Consider the following 14,079-nt stretch of genomic DNA (forward strand, 5'->3'; position numbering starts at 1 on the left):
CATTGTAGAAAGACGGACTTCAAATTGTTTCGCCTTATTGAGGTCTTTCCTCCTTGACATTGTGTTAACACACACCTTAATACTCCAGTCCAGCAAATACTAAAACTTCAGCTTTTATAGGTGGTGACACTTGCTGATTATCAATTAAACAAGGGCATCTGATTAGCAGCACATCTCTGCTAGCTAGCCTCTTAATTCCTATGGATGCAGTGAGGGTTTACTTCGTTTTTCACACATGGCTTCTCCAATGTGGCTTTATTTTTGTTTATTATTTGTCATGTTCTATTTGTCATTTGAGATTCTATTTACCTAATTTTAAGACTAAGACTAAGACTAAGACTAAGACTGTTGCTAAGGAACAGTTGATTGTTAGGTCCTGATATGAAAAACTATGGAATTCAAAGATGGTGTACTTTCTTTTTACCATGACTACAACACGCGAACAGTCTTTAAAGCCATTCATATGAATTTAAAATATAAAATCTATCTTTTTTGCCAATAATTTGATCTCAGATGAGATGTAAACATTTGAAAAATCAGTAATGCAAAAAATGAAGAAAATTAAAAAAGTTTACAATAATGAGATAAGCCTGAGTAGAGAAGAATGGAGAGCATTGAAAAAGTTAAAAAGATATGCAAAAAGTAATAAAACCAGCAGACAAAGGATTAGTGATAATGGACAAGAATGTTTGAGGTTAGTAGGAGATGTAAATAGGTTTAAGAAATTAACAAGCAATCAGAATAAAGAGATGAAATTCAAAAGGGAAAAGAAACTAAACTGAAAATTAATATAGATATTTAACCCCTTAAGGACACGACATGTGTGACATGTCATGATTCCCTTTTATTCCAGAAGTTTGGTCCTTAAGAGGGACATAGACCCCTCAGTCCTGAAGGGACAACAAGGTCCTGAGTGTGCAGCCCAACAAGCCTGACCGCAGCTGACTGCCTTCTCACAGCCTTCTGAACCAGGATTACATTTAAAGGAGCCTACAACTGGTGCCGGACTCTGGAGATTTTTGCAAAGAATATACTTCACTGATTCTTCTACATCCATTCCTTTGATCAGGACTGATTTACCCACTAGGGTGGTGAGACTGAAACAATGTATATTGTTCTGCTCTTACATTCATTATTTCTGTGTATTTTTCTGTGGATCTTAACGGTTTACTCCTGAGTGCGGACTGCATTTAGCTACTGATTGGCTGAGAGTGTCAGCTGACCGCTCTGCGCCAATTAGCGGTGACTTAGCCCGGTGGCACTCCGCATCCTGAAACAGATTCAAAAGCCGGATGCGGTACCTCAAGATTGGCGCTGAAGATTCATTTTTGGGTTAAACCATTCAAGACCGGTTTAAACTCTTAAGGTAATAATGTCCCCAGGCCTCCTGGCACCATAACAAGTTCATTTAGCTTTAGCTATTATGGTGCTTGGAGTGTTTCTTTAATATTTTTTCAATCAAAAAGTACACAGTACTGAAGGGTTTAAGGACTGAAAACAATTTAGCTTAACTGTTTAATGTAAGGTTGCATTAGATGTTTTTCGCTTCCAACTTATAATCGCAAAAGTGTTGTCAAAATTATGAGATTCAACATCATGAACAGCTCACAAGTAGCCATTAACATGCCAATAAATATGAAACGTTAGATTGCACTGTTCCCCTAAATAATTAGATGCTATATTGACAGAAAAGTCACCCGAAATAGGTAGACAGGACAAGGTAACATTATCTTATACGGGAATAAAATTTAACTTTCTTACTACATTTCAGGCAATATTCCTTTAATTTTCAAAATTAAAATAAGAATATATATTTTTCATGGATTACCTTAGGTTCTTTTTTCAACTGAATATGACTCCCCCAGTGAGGGCTGATAGATTTTCTCTGTATTCCACGGTGCTGGAGGTGGTAGTAATCACTTCCCTGTACAACCTGAAGAAAAACAAAATAGCACACACTCACAAAATAGCACACACTCACAAAACACCACTTTTGTTTTATTGATATATGATTATACCTTTGAGAAAGTTTGTGAGTACAATATGCTCAGCAAAATGTACCGTATACTCTAAGGTTCATAGATATGACCCTTTTGACATTGGGTTATGCTATATGTCACTATATTGTGGGCTCTAGAACAATTTAATTATTATTATTTATATTTCATTTAAATTAAATCTAGTTGAATTAGTGATAATGACCAGAGTTTTCTGGTGCTGCCTGTTTATTCAGTGATAAACCATTTTCAAGCAGTTTAACATTGAAATAGGGTCCCTGTGCACCTGCAGCACAGCCCTAACTGAATGTATGCCTAAGACAGATATTACATTATTCCTTTTAGCCAAACCAAGTCATACCAGGAAAGGGTACTGTAACATGCTGACATTCTCAGCTAATAATTGCTGTCCACAATTGCTCGGGCTTATTCCTCCTCATTAATCCAAGCAGCACAGACCTGCTTGGATTCTCTGCTGGGCTGCTGGGGACTCTCTTTTAGAAATAAAACATTAAAAACATCCATGTGGGAAATTACTACATATCCTGTCTGGGATTTTATTAGGTTAAGACATAATATTTTAATTACCTGCTGGACACCAAGACACATTATACAATATCAGTTACACAATATAATAATTGACTCAATAGGTTTCCTCCAGTTCAACATTTTACATAATAACTTGATAATAGCCCAATGTACACCCACATGCTACACCTCATTTTAAAGCTTGTGACGGGCCCCATAGTCTGTGGGCAGGAGGCTAGCCTTCAAGACTCTCCAGGAGGCTACAGCATTTGAGCTTCCAAGACAAAGCCTTTTTAACACGAACCAAAACTTTTAAATGTCATTTATTTGGGGAAACATTCTCAAACTTGTTCACTGACCTAGTTCTACATTCTACAGTTGTATGTGTATGGACATAATGATCTTCATTTGATTCTGTTTTAACATGAGCCCTTTCATAGTAAACACTTTATGGAGGTCAGTTGACTGAATCTTGACATATTGACACATCTGTGTCCCACTTAAGCAAGTTTTGGCACCAAGTGTCCAGGCTGTAACATATAATGACTGATTGAAAAGGCGTTGCCATCTTTTGTGCCTGTAATCTGCCTCATGGCCAGCTGTGCAATATCTAGTGAACATATGTGCTAAAGGTAGCTAGTGCGTAACAGAACATAAAACAAAACATTATAACGTAATAAGGTTGGAACATTCTGCGGCTCAAAGTTTTTGCTGCAGGCGTCTCAGGTTGGCAGCCAGCTCTTGCCGGTATTTGACGTCCACATTTGTGCTGCGGGTGGACCTACAACAAGGCTCCAGGTTCCAGTGGGTGAACCTCTCCTCCAAGAGAGAGTAGTAGGAACAAGCTCTTAAAAGAGCTTAGTGATTATAGCCCAAGGGAGTATACAGAGTATAGCAATCCCCTAGTGTAGATGCAGCCATTCCCCCCACACATGAGACAAGGCTCTATGTTGAGGGTAAAACAGGAACTCAGCAGATCTGACGGTTTATTGTCTTTTATACAGATTTCCCCACAAGGTTACCACCCAGGTGGACCTTGTGGGGCACAGGACACAAAGTAACAAAAGCCAATCAAAGCAGTGTTGTACAGTTAGACACTCCCAGATAATGTACACCAACCTTCCCCTCTGCTTGGGAGATAATTTAGTAAGATACTGTAATTAACCCCTTAAGGACACATGACATGTGTGGCATGTCATGATTCCCTTTTATTCCAGAAGTTTGGTCCTTAAGGGGTTAACAAAATTATCCCCAAGCAGAAAAAAACAAATTTTTCACAAAACTCAGAAAACACCCCCAAACACCACATATCTCCATAAATGTTTTATCCACTGATAGCCCTGGGTGAACAACATATCCCAAAATCACCCAGATCAGAGCAGGGGTTCAGGAGATTCCTGGAAGTCACATTTTACCGACCGCACGCACATTTTCATGCCCAAAACAGTTCCAGAGAATTAGGCTGTGCGGCCGGTCTATTTCCAACACTAAGTTCAGCTCGAATCCACGAATGGGGTACCAATGTTAAAGTGGCGTTCGAATTGTCGAACGCTGTTCGACTCCCGAAGTGTCGAAGTTCCGGAGAAGGTAAAGTTCAGCGGTGTTCGTGCCGTCGCGTGTCCGATTTGAGTTCCATGAACTCGACAACAAAACACAGCTGAACACGTTCAACTAAACAAGATGGCCGCCGCCACGTGTTCGACTATACGAATGCCAACTACCCAGCCGTTTGTCAATTAGGCTGCGTTTTAGCTGGGAGGGAGGTAAATTGGCTGCACACTCCACTTGTGTGGGGTCCGGCTGTTCGGTAGTTCGAAGTTCCACTTCGAAAGTTTAAAGGGGCATTGTGCGAAGTCCCAATATGCACAAATAGACTTTTTAAAAGGCAATACACCCCAGGGGCCATAGTCACAGAGCAAGAGTCTGGCAAGCAGGCCTCACCAAAGCCCAGTGGCGAGGTTACTTTCGCCACAGACCCAAACAACTATGTGATAATAAATGGCTTCATATGACTAGTACCCTTCAATCAGACATATTTTTGCATGATTAGTCATATTTTCAGAATCAATGCCAAGATTTCACAATTTCAATTTATGCAAACTTTTGAGCACAACTGTACATAAGACAAAGTCTTACTAGTTTGTCTTCTGTTTTAAAGAAAACTAAATCAGATAGGAAGAAAAGAAGAACAGAACCTGAGAGAGGAAGTGATTGGAGAAAGGTAAGTTTAGCATGACAGTGCCGCTTTAAGGCATGGGCACACACCTAGCATTCGAGGTCAGCAACATCAGATGTTTTTATAGTAGTTTTCTTAAGCAGGGGTGGGTATACACAGGAAGGAAAAAAAAGAATTAGGACATTAGAGAAAAATATTACATTGGACACAAAATGCATAAAAGAATCCATAACCATGCAGTCAACCTATGAAACATGTATGTACATCCACAGAGCCTTTTGTATAATAACAATAAAACAACAAACAAGGGGAAACACAATAATAAACACCTCTACAGAAAACAACAAAAAAAAGATGAAAAATTTAAAATGCTAGCATGAGAATGAAGGGTATAATGGGAACTGGGGTCAATGGTCCCTGACTTGGGAATCCAGACCTGCCCCATCCCTTCTCCTCTGGTGCTAGGGAACCAAACAGTCTTCCATATAATAAATAATCCCTCTGCCCACTCCTTTCACTTAAGCAGAGATCGATCCTGCTGCCTGCTCCTGGCATCATCTTTATAAAGACACTTTTTGGCATGGATGCCAAGCTCTTACGACTCTGTACCTGATCCCAAATACCACAGATCAGTGCAGGCAGATAACAGGCTCTTAGACTCTGTTACTATGCTTCAGAAAATGAAAGAAAAGAGAGAGTGTCCTATCTTTAAAATATAACTTTTAATAGTTCAGTTAAAAATTGTTGAATCAACAAGGATAAAATATCCAATTATCACTTGTGTGTAAATAAGTATTTAGTACCAATGTGCTGAGATTTAACTGTTTAGTTGGTAAATCACGAAAATTATTCTAAATCCTTTTCAAATCAGCTCTAAAAATAAATGAATATGCACCCAGGGTCCCTCTATAGTTAGATTTAGTGCATGAGATCCTGGAAGTGCTGATGCTGTACTTGAAAAGGGAAAAAAAGAGAGATTCTAAATGAAAGGGTTAATTAACCTCAAATATAGGCTTCAGAAAAGGAACATGCTCAGACACTGTTCCAAAAAGTTACTGGATTGATTATTTTTATACTGGGACTACCCTTTAACCCCTTAAGGACACATGACGTGTGTGACATGTCATGATTCCCTTTTACTCCAGAAGCTTGGTCCTTAAGGGGTTAATAATGCTACATTTAACTCATGGATGAACTAAAAAAAACAAAAACAATAAAATATATATAACTGTTACCAACGGAGAATTTGAGTGAGTCCAACATGGAGAGGAGAAGAAAACAGGGAGGACAAAATTATCCACTCCAGTTATTTTAGAGCGTTGATCAAAATTGAAAGTAGGCAGTTCTTCACCATAGACACATGGTCCCCTAAAGGACTGAATATAGATTTTGACTTGACCCACTTTTTATGATTTTTTTTTTTCATCTTTTGTCTCCTCCTCTCCATGTTGGACTCATTTGCAATATATATTTTATTGTGCTTTTTTCTGGTATATCTCTGTATGTTTTCAGTAATGCTTTTTTGGGTAATCCTTCCTTTCAATAGTATTTTTATCATTTTATCATTTTGTCTGGGGTTGCGGTGTCTCTCGTGCAGAGGGAACTTGCTGGCATTTCGGATCTGGACTGCCCGTATGGGTGGGACCAGTCTGATATGTTTCAGAGATGTTCTCTCTGTAATGGCACAAGATGAGCAAAAACCAGCTTGAGATCTGAGCGGCAGGTGATTTCAGCTGCTGCCCGTTCTCAGTATACTCTTGCGACCCATTTTATCATTTCTATCCACAAGAAATGTTATGCTTATTGATATATTTTTGTTAGACTTTTAACATATGATTTTACAGTGTACACATTTTTTTTTTATATACCGTATATACTCGAGTATAAGCCGACCCGAATATAAGCCGAGGCCCCTAATTTTACCCCCCAAAAATGGGAAAACTTATTGACTCGAGTATAAGACTAGGGTGGGAAATGCAGCAGCTACTGTTAAATTTCTAAATAAATTTAGATCCTAAAAAAATTATATTAATTAAATATTTATTTACAGTGTGTGTATATAATGAATGCAGTGTGTGTATATAATGAATCAGTGTGTGTGTGTGTATCTGAGTGCAGTGTGTGTGTGTATCTGAGTGCAGTGTGTGTGTGTATGAGTGCAGTGTGTGTGTATGAGTGCAGTGTGTGTGTATGAGTGCAGTGTGTGTGTATGAGTGCAGTGTGTGTGTATGTATGTGTTGCAGAGCCTTGGTGGAGGGTGGACATTTTTATTATATTTTTTTATTATTATTATTTTACTAATTTATTTTTGTTATATTATTTTTATGTTTTAAATATTATTTTATTATTATTTATATTTGTTTTCATCCCCCCTCCCTGCTTGATAAATGGCAGGGAGGGGGGCTCTCACTCCCTGGTGTTCCAGTGGCATTGGCAGTTCAGTGGAGGGGGGCTGGCAGGGAGCTGTAACTTACCTCTCCTGCAGCTCCAGTCAGCTCCCTTCTCCTCCGCGCCGGTCCGGTCAGCTCCCCTGTCAGCTCCCACTGTAAGTCTTGCGGTCGCACTCTGGCCCCACGGCTCTCGCGAGACTTACACTGGGACTTGCAGAGGGAGCTGTCCGGACCGGCGCGGAGGAGAAGGAAGCTGACAGGAGCTGCAGGAGAGGTAAGTAAACGCTCCCTGCCAGCCCCCCTCCTACACAGCCCCTTGCCTGAATTATGGCAATGTAAATTGCCATAATACAGACATTGACTCGAGTATAAGTCGAGTTGGGGTTTTTCAGCACAAAAAATGTGCCGAAAAACTCGACTTATACGCAAGTATATAACGGTATGTCTGATTCTAATCATTCATTATCTTTTTTTCCTTATATTCAATTCATTTTTTACCTATGTGTGTGTTTTTGGGGCTTCCTTGCCCACATATAAAATTGAGTTTTCACTCACTTTGGACTGTGATGCTTCCGCAGTTGCCTGAGAGTGTAATTATCGGCGCACCGGAAGTGACGTGTCGGCATCACACCGAAAGGGACGTATTATGGTCGCACCAGAAGTGATGCGGCACAGGAAACACAGCCTGACTGCATTACCCACTTTGAGGAAGGTATTGAAACCCAAAAGAGAGGAGCGACATATAGCACTGAAGAAGGCTGACTGTGAAGCCGAAACGCGTCTGCTTATCTGGGACTTTTTTGTATTGGACTATCTGTGCAGTGACTTTATTTACCCTTATACTTTCTATTTGCGGCTTTTTATTCATTAACCCCTTAATGATACAACTTCTGGAATAAAAGGGGATCATGACGGAATATATCCGTCGTCTGTCCTTAAGGGGTTAATATAGCGGCTGTTCTTCGTATATACTCACTTTGGGAAGTGGTTATGCACTGCCTTTTATACTGAACTTAGTCTTGCAGTTCCTTAATTTATAAATATTTTTAATTGTATTATTTTGTTTAATAAAATCTATGATTTTCATTTCTCATCCGGTGTTCCTGTCCTGGACATTATTCGTTATCCTGTATAGGCACCCTAAGGCTGTTTCTTCAGAGCCTGGCACGGCTCATATCTTGTGAGTCTTAATCCTCTCACTCTGTCCACATGTGTACTAATTTTATACAGAAAGCCCTATGTGTTCTTTTTTTATTTTATAGATCTATTGAACCTTTGCTGCATTTCTGTATTAATTATATTTTGTATGTTCACTGTGGGTATATGACTATTTGTGTATATGTGCTTTTGAGTTGGTAGGGGAGTACACCTTTATTGCTACATATATTTTTTTATATTATTTGTATTGTTTTCAGTATTATTTGCATTTGAAGCGCCAACACAACTACCGTATATACTCGAGTATAAGCAGAGTTTTTCAGCACATTTTTTGTGCTGAAAAACCCCAACTCGGCTTATACTCGAGTCAATGTCTGTATTATGGCAATTTGCATTGCCATAATACAGACTGGAGGCTGTGGGGGCTGCAGAGAGATGTTACTTACCTTTCCTGCAGCTCCTGTCAGCTCTCTCCTCCTCCGCCGGTCCGTTCAGCTCTTCTGTCAGCTCACAGTGTAAATCTCGCGAGAGCCGCGGCTCTCGCGAGATTTACACTGGGAGCTGACCGAGGTGCTGAACGGACCGGCGGAGGCCATAATACAGACATTGACTCGAGTATAAGCCGAGTTGGGGTTTTTCAGCACAAAAAATGTGCTGAAAAACTCTGCTTATACTCGAGTATATACGGTAGTTGTGTTGGCGCTTCAAATGCAAATAATACTGAAAACAATACAAATAATATAAAAAAATATATGTATAGGAAAGGTAAGTAACATCTCTCTGCAGCCCCCACAGCCCCCTCCTACACAGTGCCCATCCACTGGACCACCAGGGAAGGAGAGCCCCCCTCCCTGGCCAGCTAGCAAGCAGGGAGGGGGGACGAAAACATTTATATATCTTAATAATAATAAAAAAATACAAATAAAAAAATAATAAAATAAAAATAATAATAAAATAAAAATAATAATAAAATAAAAAAATAATAATAAAAAAATGTAATGAAACAAAAAAAATATTAAAATAATAATTAAAAAATAAAAATGCCCACCCCCCACCAAGGCTCTGCATCACACTCTGCATTACACACACATACACACACTGCATTCATGCACACACACTGCATTCATACACACACACAGCATTCTCATACACACAGCATTCTCATACACACACACTGCACTCATACACACAGCATTCTCATACACACACACTGCACTCATACACACAGCATTCATACACACACACTGCACTCATACACACACTGCACTCATACACACACTGCACTCATACACACACTGCACTCATACACACACTGCACTCATACACACACACACACTGCACTCATACACACACACTGCACTCATACACACACACTGCACTCATACACACAGCATTCTCATACACACACACTGCATTCTCATACACACACACTGCATTCTCATACACACACTGTATTCTCATACACACACACTGCATTCTCATACACACACTGCATTCATTATATACACACACTGTAAATAAATATTCAATTAATATAATTTTTTAAGGATCTAATTTTATTTAGAAATTTACCAGCAGCTGCTGCATTTCCCACCCTAGTCTTATACTCGAGTCAATAAGTTTTCCCAGTTTTTTGGGGTAAAATTAGGGGCCTCGGCTTATATTCGGGTCGGCTTATACTCGAGTATATACGGTACTTCTCTTTTTTCTTCTGTATACTATATTCCCCTAAAGTTGTGGGCTGCTCATTTTAAAGTTTCTTATTGGATTTTTTGTGATTTGTCTCATAATGGATGTTTTCTCTATAAGAGATAATTGGCAAAATGTGTTTGCAATGAACTTCAATGATATGCAGGGACCTATTAATCAAAAAGAAAAGAACCTTGACCTTACCTGTAATAAATTTGAAAAGTTAATAATAAGAGAATCTAAAATTAAATGGGACATTTTTACATTAGAAAGGTATCTTGAAGAAAATATTACCCCCAGGGATCTATGTTTTTTTAAAATGCCCATGTTTGATCGGGACGATGTGGAATTTATGGACATCTGTAACTCAGCTTTAGAGTCCTTTTCTTTTAGAATGATGTCCATAAATATCCAGAGAAAATGTAATCTTGTTCATCTTGACCAACAGATTAATGAGATAAGGTATATACTAAAACCAGTGGAAAATTGCACGAAAATTGAGAGTGCATTAAAACTGATAAAAAAAAATAGTGTGGGGGCGGGGCCTGACCGCTGAGAGAAGAGGAAGCAAACTCGAAAAGCTTGTGCTCAGCGGTGCTAAATAATCGGATTTCGATAGCCAAAACGGGATCTGATTGGTCCCTTAATGGAAGCGAATTAGGAATAACAACACACGAAAAGGACTTGGGAATTGTTATAGACAACAAACTATGCAACAATGTGCAATGTCAATCAGCAGTGGCCAAGGCCAGTAGGGTATTGTCATGCGTGAAAAAGGGCATTCATTCTCGGGACGAGAATATAATTTTGCCTCTTTATAAATCACTGGTAAAACCACACATTGAATATGCTGTGCAATTTTGGGCACCTGTTCTAAAGAAGGATATTATGGCACTAGAAAAAGTGCAGAGGCGGGCTACAAAATTAATAAAAGGAATGGAACATATCAGCTATGAAGAAAGGTTAACAAAGTTAAACCTATTTAGTTTAGAAAAACGTTGCCTAGTTAAACCTATTTAGTTTAGAACAACGTCGCCTGAGAGGGGATATGATAACATTATACAAATATATTCGAGGCCAATACAAACCATTGTGTGGAAATCTATTCACAAACCGTACTTTACATAGGACACGAGGTCATGCGTTTAGACTAGAAGAAAGAAGATTTCGTCTAAGGCAAAGGAAATGTTTTTACTGTAAGAACAATCAGGATGTGGAATTCTCTGCCTGAAGAAGTGGTTTTATCAGAGTCCATACAGATGTTCAAACAGCTACTAGATGCATACTTGCAAAAACAGAATATTCAAGGATATAATCTTTCAATGTAGGGTAATAACTGCTTGATCCAAGGATAAATCTGACTGCCATTCTGGGGTCAAGAAGGAATTTTTTTCCTAGCTTGTTGCAAAATTGGAAGTGCTTCAAACTGGGTTTTTTTCCCTTCTTTTGGATCATCAGCAAAAAACATATGTGAGGAAGGCTGAACTTGATGAACGCAAGTCTCTTTTCAGCTATGTAACTATGTAACGGGCCTCCAGATGACAGGAGAAATCCAGGAGCACACAACAATGCCACACTAGCTACGATTCCGGCTTACTGCACCTGTTCACCCAGTGAGGCCTACACACGCTGTCGGCGTGAGGGAGACGGCCGCTCCCCCCCTGGCACTTGCCGCGGACAAGTGGAGGTAATCAGAAGTAAAACTAGGGGTTAACTCCGCTGCCAGCCTATACCAACCAATTGTAATCAACTGCTGTATAAAAGCTAGACTAAGCCTGTATTGCTCAGCTCGTATGTTACTCTAAAATGCTTAAAATCAGCTAACTAGATATACCAGCAATGTTATCAGCTGTGAGACAGAATTAGCAGTTAGACCCTCTATTGTTTACTACTCAAACTCTCTTTAAACATAAAAATTGTGCTAGATTTCTCACGTACCTCTATGTTCAAATGTCTCTAATGAGTTGGAGGAATGCCTTTGGGGTACCTCACAACCATCTGTTAAAAGCTTAAGCACTACAAAAATAAAGAATTAAAAAAAAATGTGTGGAACAAGCAGAGCATAATACCCTTATAAACAAAAAGAAAACATTTCAGAGAGATCACAACGACTATGCCAACAATTGTTTTAGATATTTTTCTGAGAAACAATAATCATACTGGGAATTGTAGATGCACCTCCAGGCATAAAAGGGGTTAAACCGCCGTTTAGTAGATCTTCCCTTCCAGAGACACAGGCACAGCTACTGCAGAACCCCAAACTCCCGAATAGGATACAAAGCAGCACTCCAAACTCCCGAACTGGAACCTCACAAATAGCTGCTAGCAGCTGAACAGGAAAAGCACCAAAGCAGCTTACACTCCTGGTAATCAGTCTCTAACAGCATACAGTAAATCCCCCCAAGAACGAGACAAAGCGCTGTGTTGAGGGTCAAGCAGTGAACAGACAGAGTTGTGGGTTTATTGTTCTTATATACACATTAGTACCACCCACAGGGTTTTGGAAAACAACCAATAAACACAAACAATACATTCAGACACTCACACACAAAATCCTCCCCTCTGCCTGTGATACAATTACCTTACACAATGGACAATGTAATTATCACAGACAGAGAAATACAGTTTTTGCACATTATTCATAACTTTAAAAGTATGCATCACATTCACATAAAAAAGATAGATCGTAGTCCTTTGTGATCAAATGAAGCATGGCTTTTCTGCCCAAAACCAGTTCCACAGAGTTTTCTATCCTGGAGATAATTGGGAAGTAATCCTGTTACAAATGGCTATTTGTAACTGGCCCTTTAAATGGAAAATTGCCCTGCTTCCCTGGATTGTGGAGAAGCCTATTTGCCAGCCTCCTTCCTCATGACTATGGCCCCTGGAAGATTGTGCCCCTGAAAAACGTATTAACTTTTATTGGGTGTGTATGGCCCTTTAAGAACCGTCTGGGGACATATTGTGACTTTGCTGGACAATGCCCCTTTAAGACTATGTCCCCAGACCTGTAAAATAACTTGCCCCTGGCTTTCTCCCACTTGGTTCAGTAAATAGGGCTTACTGAACCAAGTACCACACAGGCGGACCACCCAGAAGTTAAAGTGTGCAGGCAATTTACCTCCCAGGCTGTGAGGTTACTGCAGGTTAATTGCACGTGGCGGCGGCCATCTTTGTTCAGTCGAATGCGGTCAGCGGTGTATGCTAAAGATTCTGTGGAACTGAAATCGGCTACACATTTTGCCGAACACCGCTGACCCTTACCTTCTCCTACACTTTGTTTTTCAGCTCCAGAGACTAAGTCCCGTTCGTTTTTCTGCATGAAATTGACCGGCCGCACAGCCCAAATCTATGGAACTGTTTTGGGCAGGAAATTGTGCTTGCGGTCGGTCATAAAGGGACCTCCAGCTAACTTTTGATCCACTGGAGGGATTTGGCTGATTTTTGGAAGTGTTTATGTTTGATGTATGCTGAGTCTGAATATGCAACTTTTATGGAGATTGAATGTATGGTTTTAAAGTTACAGTATTGATGTAGAATTATTAAAAATCTTTATTGAACTTGTATTGAATTATTGTACTAACTCCATTTTAACCTTACACTGTGACAGACCCTCCATTTGTCCTCATTACCTGACAGATCCTCCATCTTAAACTACATTACATGACAGAATTTCCCAGCAACATTTAATACAATGAACAGAGACTGTATTTTCTATAAAGACATAGCTGACTCCGGAATTATTGAATCTCCTGTAACATGCAACAAAGTATAACCAAGGCCAGAGCCAAGGCCATGAGAACACTGTACTAATGAAATGTTCTATTCATAAAAGAACCTTGCACCTGACCACAAGATTGACATCACTGACTGTGTAAAATGACGCTCAAGCCCCCCTTTCCACCGAGTAAACCTCATGCTGGGAAAGATGGCGCCTGAGCCTTCTGTCCACACCCGTGTCCAGAACAATACCACCTCCCGGTGGGAGGACACCTAGCTAGTCACTCAAATCCCTGAGCCAATTAATAATATAGATGGGTGGACACTGATATAGTCACATAACATTTAATCCAATTAATGATGTTTATTTGTTATTATCTGATATTCAATGATGATGTCATTTTGCCTTTAAAAGGGTCTG

General features: G+C 39.6%; 1 protein-coding gene across 1 annotated transcript in view; it reads right to left on the reverse strand.

Moving 5' to 3' along the window:
* The window catches only part of PCSK4 (proprotein convertase subtilisin/kexin type 4), a 244,198-nt gene that overhangs the window by 196,122 nt on the left and 33,997 nt on the right, over nt 1-14,079 (reverse strand). The window contains exon 2 of the mRNA XM_063456574.1: nt 1,829-1,933. Coding sequence (XP_063312644.1) covers nt 1,829-1,933 — 105 coding nt within the window. The remainder of the gene's footprint in view (nt 1-1,828; nt 1,934-14,079) is intronic.

Source organism: Pelobates fuscus, chromosome 5 (genome assembly GCF_036172605.1).
Source record: "Pelobates fuscus isolate aPelFus1 chromosome 5, aPelFus1.pri, whole genome shotgun sequence".
In the NCBI taxonomy this organism is placed as follows: Eukaryota; Metazoa; Chordata; class Amphibia; order Anura; family Pelobatidae; genus Pelobates; species Pelobates fuscus.